This window comes from Eublepharis macularius, chromosome 2 (assembly GCF_028583425.1).
Source record: "Eublepharis macularius isolate TG4126 chromosome 2, MPM_Emac_v1.0, whole genome shotgun sequence".
Lineage (NCBI taxonomy): Eukaryota > Metazoa > Chordata > Lepidosauria > Squamata > Eublepharidae > Eublepharis > Eublepharis macularius.
In genome coordinates, this window is record NC_072791.1 from 165800427 (window position 1) to 165816488 (window position 16062).

The 16062-nt window shown below is 42.1% G+C and overlaps 1 protein-coding gene across 1 annotated transcript in view; it reads left to right on the forward strand.

Moving 5' to 3' along the window:
- PDIA5 (protein disulfide isomerase family A member 5) overlaps window positions 1-16062 on the forward strand; it is a 289332-nt gene that overhangs the window by 123243 nt on the left and 150027 nt on the right. The window contains exons 4-5 of the mRNA XM_054971351.1: window positions 10370-10453; window positions 11719-11764. Of these exons, the coding sequence (XP_054827326.1) occupies window positions 10370-10453; window positions 11719-11764 (130 nt within the window). The remainder of the gene's footprint in view (window positions 1-10369; window positions 10454-11718; window positions 11765-16062) is intronic.

Here is a 16062-nt window from a genome sequence, read left to right on the forward strand (position 1 = left end):
CTAGTCACACTCCAGTACCAAACCAACATGTCAAATCACAGCCACAATGGGAAGGGTCCGGCAGCACAATGACTCAGCAATACTGGATTGCATAAAGGTAAATATATAGCCATCCCCTTAAAGGTACAGATATACATTTAGACTGCTAGATTAAAGGTACATTTCAGCTACTCCAGTTGGTTAAATTAAAGGAAACATGTCAGATCCAAATCATTATTGAGACCCGTGGGGGCCATGCTCTGTAGTTTGTAAATAAATTCCATCTCCAGTTGCAACAAGCGCTGGGAGCAGTCAGCTTGTAATGGCAGATCTACTGTCTTGACAACTGAAATCTTCATGTCCCTCGGCTGGTGACCAGTTCAAGGAAGGAGTTCCCCTCAGAGAACCAGCAAGAGTTGTTATGACAACAGATGCGAGTCAAACAGGATGGGGGGCTCATCCATCAAGAATGGATTATGGGACCTCCGAAAGGTGCTCATTGGCCAACATGTGTTGATACAAACAGACAGCATGACGGCAAAGGCCTACATGAACAGGCAAGGAGGAACCAGATACGAGAACCTGAACACGGAAGCTACAGAGATGCTGACGTGGGCGGAACAGAACCTAAGATACATAAAAGCAATACATGTTGCGGGCGTTCAGAATACGGTGGCGGACTGGTTAAGCAGAAACAAGGTAGATCAGGCAGAATGGACGCTGAACCAGGAGGTATTTCAACAGGTCTGTCTAAGGTATGGAGAACCAGAAGTGGATCTGTTCGCCTCAGCACGGAATGCACAGCTACCAAGATTCTTTGCCAGATGGAAGGAACACGGGGCGTTAGGAATAGACGCACTGCAAGGAAATTGGCCTCAAGGACTTCTGTACGCATCTCCTCCGGTGAGGATTTTGGACAGAGTACTACAGAAAATAATCCAACAGCAAGCAGAGGTAGTGCTGATTGCTCCCTTTTGGCCCCGGAGATCGTGGTTTCAGGAACTCAAGAGAATGTCAATAGCGGAACCATGGAGTCTTCCGAATCAGGCGGACCTTCTGTCTCAGGGGGAGGTGCTCCACCCAGATCTGGCATCATTAAAATTAACAGCCTGGAGGTTGAGCGTGAACAGTTGTTGTCTCTAGGATACATGGACACTGTAATTGATACTATGTTGGCATCGAGAAGGGGTTCTATGAATAGCAGCTATAATAGGACATGGCAGACTTTTCAAACTTGGTGTAGAAAGAGAAACAGTAACCCTCTGACGGTGTCAGTGAAGGAGATACTAATTTTTCTTTTGGATGGCCTGGATAAGGGACTGAGTACCAGCACACTGAAGAGACAAACAGCAGTCATATCAGCAATAAGGGGATCAAAGGAGGGAATTTCCCTGACTAGGCACCCCCACATAAAATGTTTTTTGAGGGGAACCATGCTGATTAACCCTCCACGGGTTCACAGATTTCCAACATGGAACCTGAATGTAGTACATACAGCACTTACCAGGGCGCCTTTTGAACCCATGGCTATGTGTTCCCTTAGAGAACTGACGCTTAAAACCATATTTTTAGTGGGAATCACTTCGGCTAGAAGGGTTTCGGAGATTAGAGCTTTATCAGTAAATTCTGAGTTGTGTATTTTTCACAATGACAGGGTAGTCTTTAGACCAGATCCTACATTCATCCCGAAGGTGAATTCAGTTTTCCATAGAGGGGAGGACATTATTCTTCCCTCCTTCTGTAGCAATCCCCCGCATGAGAAGGAGAAAATTTGGCACAAATTAGATGTCAGACGAGCGTTAAGCTTTTATATAGATAGAACTAAGTCTTTTCGTAAGGTAGAAAACATGTTTGTTTCCTTTCGGAAGAGTTCTTTGGGGGAGAAGGTCTCCACCACGACGTTGAGTAGATGGGTTAAGGAATGTATTTCTTTGGCGTACAGGTCCAGTCAATTAACGCCACCAGAAGGGATAACAGCTCATTCATTGAGAGGGGCGGCCACGTCGGCAGTCTATAGGGCTTTTCCGTCGCTAGATGAGATATGTAGGGCGGCTACTTGGAAGTCGGTGCATTCTTTCACTAAACATTATAAGGTAGACAAGCTTGCATCGACAGAAGCAGTGTTCGGTAGGAGGGTGCTACAGCACGTTATGTGAACAGAATTAGCCCCCCCTAGGGGAACACTGCTAGACTATATCCCATCAGTCTAGACTGAACCACTCCTAGACCACGGGAGAATGGAAGATTTGTATTCACTTACCGTGAAGCTTCCTTTCTTTGTGGTCTGGGAGTGGTTCAGTCAAACCCACCCTAAGTTTGAGGAATTGTTTGTTTAATGGTTATGTGTTTTTTCTATGAGTGTTAAAGTTACGTTAACAGATGATGTCAAAACGAGAACAACTACTCAGTGGCAGCAGAGTGCAGAGGGCTTGGAAAAGAACTGGCGCGCCAGGGAAGAGCCCTCCCAGAGGGATCGTTTGATTCGACCAACCCTGCTATGGAGGAGAAGCTACTTCCCATCAGTCTAGACTGAACCACTCCCAGACCACAGAGAAAGGAAGCTTCACGGTAAGTGAATACAAATCTTCTATTCAGCACTGTGCAAAAAAAAAAAAAGGCAGGGAGAAAACAGATTTCCACCACTATCACGTGGTTTGGAAGGAAGGCGCTATTGTGGCGTGGTGATGGCGGGGAACACGCGGAATGGGGAAGCGTGTGAGTATCTGCATGAACAGCGCACCACTTGCGAAAAAGGCACGGAAACAAAAAGGAAGTGTGGATTCAGCCATGGTGAGAATTGTTATATAACTCATTTTTTCTGTGTGTTTCAATTTTCTTCTTTATAACTAGTGTTCTAAAAAAATTTCCTTCATAAAAGTTATTGCATTACATTCTTGATTAAATTAACTTTCCATCGATATATAATTTTATGGAATTACTCCAAAAAAAAGTGGTGTTATGAGCCATCAAACCTCAACAATGCACTTTTCCCAAAAGGTTTCCACAATTTTGGCCACTAGTGTACTTTGAAGGAAGAAAGGAAGTGATCCCATAGTGTGTTCCCACTCTTAGAGATCTCATTGATGCATAGCCCTTTGACTCTTGTTAATTGGTCTCGTTCCATCTTGTATATAGGCTTTTATTTTAGCTTTCAAAGTGTGGCATGCATCTTCTCAGAGCGGGACCACAAGTGACGCCTGACACAGGTTGGACACTAGTCAGCTTCCCTCAAGTTTTGATGGGAAATGTAGGCATCCTGGTCTTGCAGCTTGACTCTCTGACTGCTGTCCAATGGACTTTTCAACTGTCACTTGTCCAACATTCTGCCGAGCTGCCTACATTTCCCATCAAAACTTGAGGAAAGCTGGCAACTGTCCAACCTGTGTCAGGCGTCACTTGTGGTCCCACTCTCAGACATGTCTAATTCTAGAATATATGCATAATTGCTTTCTAGAGCAAGGCTACTGTCCTGAACTGTACTTTCTGCCTTGCTCCCCCATTACTTTGTCCTCATAACATAGAAAACATCATCAGCAGTTGTCATCTTTTCCTCCTTGAAGAGATCCTCTTGGGTGTGTTTGTATCATTGGCCTCCAGAAACTGCCAGCACCGTCTGAGAATTAATGCTTAGATCCTGCTTTTGACTTGCTTTCTTTCCAGTTGATGCTTTCTACTTACCTATACCTCCCTGTGTAGGTTACTGTTTCTGTTTCCTTTACTTCTATTGTCACAAATGATACTTTAAATGCTTTGTACTTGTACAAATATGATATCCCAGCTAATTATGGCTACATTAGTCAACAGCCAATTAGACGCTGATGGACTTTAAGCGATTTCCAACTGACTCTTGTCTGTTCAGCTGCACTAAAAGTGATGACAGTAGAAATTACGGTGTTAGTTCTGTCTCCCAGATAACAGCATGTTTCTCAGAGCAGGCTAGATACAGAGGAGCATCACATTCCTTAAGAAGTTACACAAGTTTAGAGCAATAGACTATTTTGCAGGACTGATTTCTGCAACTGACTTTGCACTAAAATAGGTGGCATGCAGTACTAAAATTTCTAATTGCGACTAAGTGTGAACCAATCATACTGTAATGATGTTGATTTCAGATTTGCTATAAAAGTTGTTATGCTTAGAGGAGGGTTAGACGGAAACAATTTGGAGGGCTTTTAATGCCTGGTTCCCTCCTGCTGTTGCAACAGTGAAATAAATCTAACCCTCTTCTTACCCCTGGCCTCCGGTCTCTTATTGGGTAGGGCACAGGCTTATGATTTATATGGTAATAACTTCTACAAAGGTAACTGTGTTAGTTTACTGCAACAGAAACATCAAGGGCACAACTCAAACTAGAGTTTACGTAAGTTGGGAGGGGGCAGTGTTTGGGCTGTTGTACTCTTTTCTTTCCTTGTGCACTACCTAAGTATCCACACCACAAACTATAGCTTTTTCTTTTACCTCCAAACCAGAATTAGACCATGGTTTGGAGGGAAGAGAATAAACCACATAGTTTGTGATTTGGAAGTAATAACTATGGTTTGCTACAAACATAGAAGTATTTAATTATTGAGCTGAATGCAAGAGGGAGGGGAATGAGGAATCATATGAGTCCAAGAATTCCCCCCAAGTTTATTCAAATAACATCACACCATAGTTTTTTGTGCTGTCTTGAGTGTGCAAAAGAGTATACTAGCACCTTAATGACTAAAGATTTGTTATTGTGTAAAGACCCATGGCATAATCAGTTAAGTCTTTAAGATGCCACTGCATTCTTTACTGTTTATATGCTAGGTGTCGCTGTAACCTTCTGACATGTGTATTTTGTACCTTGTTTCTCCTTGCTGGGTCCTGTATCCTATTTACCTATTCACATCTACTTGAAATATTTCTATATATGTAACAACGTGTTATGATGATTACTCCTCCCCCACCCTCACTCTGTGTGTGTGTAGGGGGCAGGGAGGTTGCTTTCAAGCATACTTCTATGAATTTAGCAATTCCCAGAGAATATTCCAAAATATTCAAAGTAGTTTTGTGGTGCCTCAGGGAAGAGACCAGAAATGGCTGCTTGTTTTGTATGTCATGTGAAATGGAAAGTGTAATTGAATGCTATTGCAGTCACCCATGCCATTCACTGTTGTTATGAGATGTTAAAAAGCACAATAATAAGACAAATTCCTGTTAGTCATAATTCCCTTCCTACCATTATGACTGCAGCTCTTTTATCTTCTACTTCTCAGTTTCCTAATTTTGTCAAACATCAACTCTGACAAGTTTATGTATTGCAATTTGCAAATATTTGAAAATGTTCTTGGGATTTCATTCCGGAAGATTCCATCATTTTATTGTGTTTTTGAGAAGTTAGTCTTATATGTTCTCCATTTACCAGATAAATAAGAAGTTTACATGTGTTAATTACGAGGCATCAATGCACCCATCATTAATATTTAATACCTGTCTTTTCTGAGAAACTGCACATTAGGTAAAAGTATGTGTAACTACCATTAATCAGTAGGGAAACAGAGGAATGCCTCACTTTTAGATGGTCTGAATGTTTCTAGATCCAAACTGTCTATAAAGTATCCATTAATGTAGACAACAGAAATAGCCATGGTCATGATGAGTCTCAGATTAGTTGAGACGCTGTAAATGTGAGAGCACAATTTCAAAGACAGGTGTTGAGGTGGATCACATGTATCAGTTGTGCTAACAATGGCGCCTACTTCAGGCTCATGGTGCCTTCCCATGAAACACGAAGCTCTTCTTGAGGAAGGCACTGTTATCAGCATAACAGATCTGTTAACCCCAGCCCTTTACTGTCTAAAAGAGTATTGCATAACATGCATGTCTTGAGTTGTCAAAGAAAGGTGGGGTTTAAATTTTTTAATTTGTCTTGATGTGTACGCACTCTAGATTCTGACTGCCTTCCTTGTATAGTCCCATTGTATAATCTAGGGTCAAATAAGGGCTTGATTATCTAAAAATAAATCTCTGAAGACATTTTTTCTGTAAGTTGAAGTTCTCCTGTCTGTTCAGTTTACCATCTGAGTAACCACTTTACTATTAGGGATAATAATTTTTATTCAAGTGTTGGTTTTTTTAGTGTTGATATAAAATAGTATTAAGAAACTCATATGGAACATGAACTGGCAGACAGAAATTATTCATAAATGTGAATGTGTTAATCATGCCATAAACAAGGCTTATGATTTCTTTTTTCACACTAAAATGCTGAGAATAGAATTATGGTTGTATCCTTGACTTCCCTGTGTATAATCCTTAATAGTGAATATCCTTTTAAGAGTTCTTGCATAACGATTCTACCAAAGCTGGTTAAAGCCTCTGTGAGCAACAGCTGAGATCTCAGACCCCATCTTGTGGGCACGGATTCAAAATAGCACCTTTGGCCAACATAAGATTGAGAAACACAGAAGAAACCCTGATTTTAGACTCACAAGAGCAGATTTTCATCCTCTTCACCCAGACATTGTGTCAATTACTGGTTGTAGGACCAGGGAGAGAAAGGGCCAAGCTAGAAGTGACGAATTACACTTCAGTGGCGAGTGAACAGACTCATATGTATTCCTCTCTGTCGCGTGGAGCGCAAGTGAAGTGCAAACTGAGACCCAGTTTGCTGTAGTGGTTAAGAGTGTGGGACTCTAATCTGGAGAGCCGGGTTTGATTCCCCACTCCTCCACTTGAAGCCAGCTGGGTGACCTTTGGCCAGTCACAGCTCTCTGGCGCTCTCTCAGCCCCACCCACCTCACAGGGTGATTGCTGTTGTGGGGATAATGCCCTTTACTTTCATACTCCCCCCCTACAAAAAAAACCCTTGTTCTCCTATAATCTTTATTTTGAGCTGCAGAGCTTTTCAGTTTCTCCCAATATTTGTGTTTGGCTTTGCAAATATTTGTGTTTGGCTTTGCAAACGTCTCACAATAGAGAAAGAAACACATTACTGCAGAAGGCTGAGGGATCATAATATCCTGGTAGTTTTAAGTAGGGATGTGCACCTGGAACAAAAAGTGTTTTTCGGATTCAGATTTTGGAAAGGATATAAATACTGGTCTTTGAGCCCCCTGGTACTGGTTGACGTTTTTCTCTGACAATGGAATTATTCAGGTTCTCTTAGTTCCTATGGGAATGTTGGTGGCGGGTAGAGTGGCTGTTTTTCGATTGACATCAAAGTTGCAGGGGTTCTGCCTGTCTACTAAATACCCCCCAAGTTTCAAACGAATTTGACCAAGGGTTTTAATTCTATGGGTCCCTGAACAAGATGCCACAAGGTCCTCCCAGCCATTCTACTTGCAGGGGTGCGGACTTGAGGGGGAGAAAGCCCTGGGAAAGGGCCCTGCCCCCACAAAGGAGAAAAGGAAGGGGGGAGGAGCCAGCTGGAACTGTACCTTTTCAGGGCCCTGCACCTGGCTTATGTTGGCTGGAAGCTGCCATCCCCAGGCCAGGGAAAATGCCTCCCCTCTCCCTCTCTCCTGTTGCCCAGAAAACCCATTAAAGGATAAAAAACAGGCCTAGGATCCTTAAAATGCTAGCTCTGGATATTCCCATTCTGGAAATGTACAGAGCCCAGATACTGGTACTCCCGAGAATCCTGAATACTCCTCCAAATACCATAATATGTATATTCAGACTAGATAGATCCCGGCACACATCCCTAGTCTTAAGATCCACTACCTCTCACTGAAGAAAAATGAAACCTTTACAGAATCTAAATGAATTTGAGGGAACAATCACCCCATTAACTTGGTATTAGGCTGGAAGAAGCGCTTTGCAGGCAGGTGTAGTTCAGGAATCTCTCATTTTAACAACTAAAGTACTGATTCATTGCCATCCCTCTCCATCCACTCAGCTTTCCCAACGTCATTTTAATCTTACTCGCACTCCAAACCTTATATCCTGCAACATCTCTTGAGAGAAATATGTAGGTACACTAATTAAATCATCAAAAGACTCATAGAGTGATGATATGCAAATCATTTTTTCATGGGTAATTGATGATAGGCCATATTACAGACAGATGGATTCTTCTAAGACTTCTGCATACACCTACTTATGGTGATGGCTGCTATGTAAATTGGAAATAGGATCTGGCATTAACAGCTCAACTACCTTTTACATTTAGCAGTGTTAATTCCCATAGTAGTTTTAGTTGGTAAACAGCACATTTCTTCAGTCACATGGTTGTAACTACACAAATACTACATGATGCACACTTAACGGAGTGTGGAAGTTCTAGCATTAATACTGCTCTTCAATGTGACATCATCAGCTGGATCCCATCTATGACGTTGTATCTGACTCAGTGAGGTAATGTAACCTGCCAACTCTAAGCATTCCTCCTCCATGCTCTGTTACCTTAAAACTTCTATCTCCAGGTCTCTTACTCACCTAAAGCTACTTTTAAGGTGGTGGTAGAAACTACATGGATGCTGGGCAGGAATTAAAAGAAATCCGGAGTCCCAGGGATCTTAGGAAAGTATGAATGGTTCAACAGTGAGACGATGTGTGGTTTGCTTAGCATAAGATAGATCGTAGGAAGTGGAAAAGGTAATTTTTTCTTTCTAAGATTGATGAAAATGATGGCAAAATGTAAGATGGGTTGACTCATGTCTCTTTGAGTTTCCCTGTCTCTTTGAGCTTTCAGGTCACACTGACCTTGTAGTTCAAGAGAGGTCATGTTTTCTATTGGTAAAAGAGTACCACCCTTCTTTTGCAATGCAAAAGAAGGGTGGTACTCCCACTTATGGTGGGAGCATCCAAAGGTCATAGATTTTTGAGAAAAGGTATGTAAGCATTGGTATGTAAGGTCAACCTTAATACAGATGTAGATCTATTATTCATGGGTGTATTGGGAAACACTGGAATTGAGAAACAAAACCAGGATATTTTCAAAGCAATGTTACTAGCTGCACATGCAGTGATCGCATACGGTTGGAAGGAGAAGTTAAAATGGACCCTAGAAAGATGGAATGATTACTTGTATGAATATATTCAATCGGATATGTTGGAATGTTTAAAAAAAGATAAGGCATGGGATGGAAAAATGGAGGAGATAAAAGAGAAATGGTCTGTATATTTTCAATGGGTATATAATGGAGAAGCCAATACAACTATATTTGGAAAATTGGAAAAAATGTGCTCGTGGCTAAAAATTTAATTTGTAGTTTTAGGATGGCCACCTTGCCGGGGGGGGGGGGTGGTTACAAAAGGGGTAAAAGATGTATCATAGGAGAACTGTGACTGTATTGAAATGTAATAATATGTGATGCATTAATAAAAAAAGGGGGGGGAATGGTAAAAGAGGGAGGAGGGCTCTCTTTTTGATCCCCCCAAAAAGCTGTGCTGGGAATACTGTGTGGACAAAAAGCAAAATTGGCCAAGACTGCAGTGGTGAGAAGACCTGAAATGGCCCTTTGTCTTATGTCATTGGAAAAGCTCATAGAATTCAACGTTGTAGACTCCTCTATTTTTTGTTGAAGGAAGTAAGCTGGAGAACAATCAGAATAGATCCATAGGGGTAGCTGTGTGTGTTTTTATCCAGAATCAGCAGGCATCTTGTAGCACCTTACAGACTAACATTTTATTGGAATAAGCTTTCACAAATCAGAGCCCCACTTCTTCAGATATAGTGGGTGGATCCTCACTGTACACAGTAGCAGTGCTTTTATGGCAGAGTAACTAAATGGGCACAAAATTGTTGGGGCAGTATGACATTTTACATCATGCTGTTATATAAAGCAGTAACGGGGCTCAGTTTAGCTCCAGACCACTAAAGGGCAATCTTAAAACAGTGACTAGAGGTAATTTATCTGCACTTAAACAAAAACTAATCAGGTGATAAACACAGACTTTGGTCTTGCTTGGCAGCTGCTCTGTGGAGAAAATAATCTGTTTCATACAATGCAACTGTGTGCTCAGCCCCTCTGTTTTATAAATCATCTGTTCTTGTATTCTGTCAGTTATATTAATCACAGTTCTGTGATACCGAGTAGTAGGGACTCTTTTTAAGGCTTAGGGTATTAAATATTTATTTTTCTATTATACATTATTAAAATGAACATGTCATTACTAGATTTATTTTATTTAAGCACCTTTAGAAGCCAATCTGGTTGAAAATTGAGGTAAAAAAAATCAAAGAAACAAATACACCAGTGTTTTACCACTCAAATATTAGTGGGATTTACATCTGGAATAAATGTGTTGGGCCAGACTCTTGGCTTCAGTGTGCTTTCCAGGTAGTAAACACAACTGTTTGTAATTTGTTAAACTTCTTGTAATTGCATTAAAAAGGCAAAAGTTGGAGTAGCCTATATATAAAGCATTTGATACCTTTTTTATAAAAAAATCATATGCTTTTGCTTATGTATCTTTGCAGTGATTCAGAGAGTCGAAAACTATGCAAGAAGATGAAAGTTGACCCTAGTTTGAAGGAGAAAGGGATAGAATTACTTCATTACAAGTAAGTCAAAGAATGGCAGAGAGTGATTTCTAAACTCTAGTGCCCACGAAGTGCAAAACCTTTTTAGAATAAGGGTCATCATTTTTGTTAGACATCTGTACTCTTGATCTTTACCCTGTTTAGATATTACACCATGGAGAATTATGTTCTTTATCATTATGCACTATTGTGAACTGATGGGCTAAGCTAACTTCTGTTGGTATAGTCCAGTTACAGCAAAGTCCCATTGATTTCAGATGTGAGCTGAACATATGCTTTACTCTTCAGCTGAAATCAATGAGACTTTAAAGTGTGCTTGACATTGGTTGGGTTGTACCTATTAAGTGTGTGTGTTTAGCATAATTCCTATTCAACTTGCATAGACCTGATTAAAACATTACAGTTTGTGTAACTATAGTTACCTTGTGGTTTTTTTGAGAAGCATATTATATACTTAAGAGAGTACCTTGGATTGTTTCAGAGGTTATTTAACACAGACATTTTTGTTCTCCCGTATACGGATAAATTGATGTTTCTCCACCTGCCTAGTCTGACATATTGGGGTGGGGGACTCACCAGCTACAATGGGCTGAATGTGAAGGTTGTTTTCTGTCACAAGAAGGTGGGAGGGGGCTTGGTTTTTGCCGATTCTAACCTTCTTCTAAAGGTCCCCTGTACCACAAGAAGCAGCATTTTGAAAAGCTCAGTGGTCTTTAGCTGGAGGGAGAGGTGGAAAGTTCCCTTCTGTTTGTGAAAAATGACCTTTGGATCCATCTGAATATACTGGGTTTTGTGAGGCATTTTTTTAAAAGCAAGTGTGTGGGGAAGAAATGGCTGTCTTCTTAAAAACAACAAAACTATTTTGGGATAGTTTGGGCACCCTGTATTCAATTCATAATGCTTTTCAATGAGGCAATTTCCAGCATTGCTACTTAGCTCACTTGGATGTTGGTTTAGCAGCTCATTGACTTCAACACGTGATTGTATTAGCTCTTTAGGGACCAATGTGCATAATTATAGTGGCATTGTTACAAATGTAAGTTTCCATGGGCATCTGCCACTCCCCAAATCTTGGCTGTGGTAAATGCTCTCATTAAGACATTGTGGAAGTGATTGCTCATTAGAGACCTGTTTGCCTGAAAAACTTGTTTTCGATTGTTGTGTTCTGCACACCCTGCAAGTTGAAGAAAACTTCATTTTTCCTGACCAGAGGAAACAGCTGCCTAATTTTCTAATGACAGTTTTGAAATTAATTGCAGTTTTCCCCCATACTCCTTTCTTGACAGGGATGGAACATTTCACACTGAATATAACAGAGCACTCACATTGAAGGTAAATTTATACTAGTTTGAGATATTCTGGAGAGTGAGATATGTTTAGATGTAAAGCAGATGTTAATGTTTGCAGCTTCATATTGGGGTGGGAGATGGATTACACAAACATCTGTTTGGGTGACTGGGAGGTTTTCTCTTTCCTCCCATATCTCCTGCACATCTGCCAGCCAAACATCCTGTAAAGCTGTGTGTGATTAACTAGACTGAGTCAGTGCTAAATTGCATTATAAATTGATAGCTTACTTACAATCTGGTAACAAATACGAGCTTTTGTTTTTGTTGGTGATATCCCTCCCCCCTCCAAAAGATCCTGTTTGATGCCTGCCTGTGTCTAATTGTATTAATCTAACAATGACTGGGAAAAGACTTTGCACTTCAGGTTCATCTGTTATGAGATGAGCTTGAAGGAGAGATGAAAATGGCCTTTTCGCAGATTTGATTATATAACCACAGGCTAAAATCATAGGTTCTCTGAGCACAGCATAGACAAAAATGGTGGTCTTTCCATTTTACAGCCTGGTCCCTAGCAGACTTTGTACAAAGCAAATGCAGAACAGCCCACCGAAAAAGTTTCAGGGACTGGCTACACCTCAGAAAACAGAAAATATAGCTGGAGGAAGCCCCAGCCCTTGTCATCATCACTGTGGAAAAAACTATGTTCACAAAAGTCATCTCACGAGGTGTCAGAAATTTTTCTCATCCCTGAAGTGATTATCAGAAGTATTTTAAGCTCCAGAACTACCCTAAAAGAAATATCTAGCATATTTTTTTCAACCTTCCCTAACAACGAAAGGTTTCCCCCCACATGCCCAAGTGTGATTCCAGATTATGTGCTCAAGTGGATATGTTTAGTACATGGTGAGAAGTAGAGAATAGTGACTGACACTTGAGAAGGGCCCAGGTAGAAATTTAGTACCTAGGTATTCCATAAATACTTCATTAGTTAAAGTCAAAATTAATATTTTTATTGGGTTTGGGCAGATGGATTTAATAACTGCAGTTTATTTGTTATCTCCTCTGAACTACTTGACTGAAAGGTGGTATATAAATTAAAAATAAAAGGGAAAGAAAAAATGTATGCCAGTAGTTTTACAAAGTAATGCAAAGCAGGGAAGTGCTTGATACTGTGTAATTTTCATCAACTATTTACAAATGAGCCATTTGGAATTCTGTGTATTTATTTATTACATTATTTATAATCTGCCTTTCTCACTGAAACTCAAAGCAGATTACGTAGTGTAAATTAATATAATCTATGGCTGGGACATCCAATAAGCAATACAATAGGGTTTGGATAGCATAAATTTGAAAACAAGCAGAAATCTGATGCAAAGCTAACACAAGGCTGAAACAAGCATAAGCAATTAAATGTGACGTGTTACCAGTGCAGAAGAGCTCACTTTGTCAGATAAAGGGAGCTCTAACTCTCTAAAGCTCACACACTGGAAATCTAGTTGGTCTTTAAGGTGCCACTTGACCTGAATCTTGCTCTTCTATTACAGACCAACATGGCTAGCCACCTGAAGCTACCAATGCAGAAATTACCTAGTTCGAGCACATGTACAGCACCAGACAGTATAGTCTACAGTCCTTATCCATTTACCATAGCATCTTTCTGAACTATTTGTTTATAGCCCTGCCACCTGTGTAAAAAGTCCTGCTGAATAATTAAGTTTTTTCATCGTTTGCGAAAACTCAAGAGGGTGGGAGCCTTCCTAACTTCATCAGGCAGGCCATTCACAAGGTGGGGGCCACAACAGAGAATGCACATGTATGGGCAGTTGTTGATTTTGCCCATTTGTAGGGTTGTACCTATAGAAGGACCTGTTCAGATGAGCAAAACTGCTGTGGCAGTCTCTAACTGCATTAATTTGACAACAACTGGGAAAATACTTTACATTTTTAGTTTATCTTCTATACGATGAGCCTGAAGGAAAGATGGAAATGGCCTTTTTGCTGATCTGATTATATAACCACAGGCTAAAATAATAGATTCTCTGGGCACAGCATAGATAAAAATGGTGTTCTTTCCTTTTTATTCCTTAGGCAGGCCATTCCACAACATGGGGACCACACAGAGAATGCATACATATGGGCAGTTGGCCATTTGCAGGGTTGTACCTATAGAAGGCCCTGTTCAGATAAGCAGAGTTGCTGTGGTGGAGCATAGGGAGAGAAGTGGCCATGAAGGGCTTTATATGTAATAACCAATACCTTGAACTGAGTCCACTAACTGATGGGTAGCCAACAGAGTGATTGAAGAATAGGAGTAATATGCATGTTCTATCTAGCTCTTGATAAAAACTGAGTTGGGGCATTCTGCACCAGCTAGTCTCCAAGTTGACTTCGAGGGGAGACCTATGCAGAGTACATTATGGTAGTCTAGCCTCAGGTGTTACTGTGGTCTGGATCCAGATGGCCAAATCATCCGTGTCAAGGGAGGGGGCCATCTATGGGCTAGACTGAGTTGGAAGAGGGCATTTTTTGCAGCTAGATTAACTTGCTTCTCTAGGAGTGGTGTTGGATCCAGTATAGCCCCATGGCTCTTAACTGAGTCTGCAAGGGTGAACTGAACCCCACTGAAAGTTGGGAGAACAGCACCCGTCAATATCTCTGCCTTCTCAGCCAGCATCGCTTTCATCTTGTTTGGGTTCAGTATCTGTTTGTTCATCTTCAGCCATTGGACAACAGCAGTGACTCAGAACCCCTACTTCATCACCAGGAGATTTGAACAAAGAGATGTGATCAATGGTATATTAATGGTATCCAATTCTAAAGCTCTTAATGATTTCTCCTAAAGGCTATACATAGATGTTAAATAACATTGAAGGAGGGGGGACTATGCCCTGTAGAACCTGTCCGGGGTCTGAGGCACAGCCCCCGGCCTTGCTGGGAGGAAACAGTGAGAGACAGCCAGGAGGCAGTGGCCCTGCTGCCCCAGCCAGCCATCAGAGCCAGAACCTGCCTATGCCAGAAAAAGGGGCAAGGGTCCAAGGCCCCAGGGGGCTGAAAGGGGCAGGGCAAGGCCAGCTAGCCCCACCATCCAGGGAGAAGGCAGGGGGCTGGGCAAAGTAGAGGGAGAAGGCAAGGGCAGGGGAAATAGTGACCCAGCTGCTGCCCAAGCAGAGCCCTTACCTGATGAGGAGAAGCAGTCCCAACAGCCCAGAACTACGCCCCAGCCTATACACCAGCTAGAAGGCAATAGCCAGGCCCAGGGAGTGCCAGAAGCCAAGCAACCTCAGGTGGAGCTGCCACAGGCATTCTGGGGGAGGAGCTGGGCAGGCAGCCAAGGGGCCACAGCTGGACCTGCCTTCAGCAATCAGCAGAGTCGGAGGCTTGGCAGCCAGGCAACACGACACAGCTGGTGCCAGTCAGTGGAGCTAGATCAGCTACCCCAGCTGCAACTACTTGGGGCAGCCCAGATCCAGGCTGGAAGAAGGGCGGGGCGGGGAAAGGAAACCCTATAAAGGATGGCTGGGAAGAGCTCTGGGGTGGTGGGTTTGAGCGGGAGCGGGAGCGGATGAAGGAGGAGAAGAAGATGGCAGAGACCAAGGGGAGTGAGTGGCACAGGTTGAGTGGGCCAGCGAGTGGAGTGAGAGGGAGTCTGGGTGATATATACCGCCCCTCCATCCACAGAGCAGGGTCCCGCAGAATCCCTGGCCCCCTTTTGACGTCAGGAGCAGACCGCCCAGCGCCCCGCCCAGCGGTGGCTGCAGCAAGCCCTGACAGAACCCACAAGACAATTCCAACACTGCAGACAGCTGATCTCCAACAGCAACCCTTTGAGTCTGTTCCAGGATGAACAGCTTAAACCATTCAAAGGCACATCCTCTGATACCTATTTCTGTCTCCATATGTCTCAGCATGGCATGATCTACTGTATCAAAAGTTTCAGATAGATCCAGGAAAAGCAACAAAGAATGGTCTTTGTCTGCATTCAGACGGAAGTCATCAACTAAAGCCAGCAGAGCTGTCTACTTCCCATAGCCCATCCTGAAACCAGACTGAACAGGCCCAGAGCAACAGAGTTACCAAGAAGATCTGGAATTGGTCTGCTACAGCTCTCTTAATCATCATGCCTAAAAAGGGACAATTAGAGACTGGGTGATAATTGACCACATCATTTTTGTCTAGAGATTTTTTTTAAAAAAAATTAGTGGATGGATAAGTGCCTCTTTGAGTGGCTGAAGGAAGGTGCATTGAGTTAGTGAATGATTTATGATAGGGGATGATTTATGTGGTCCGCTCCTTACATGATTTTGGTAGCCAAGATGGGCAAGTATCCAGTGCATAACT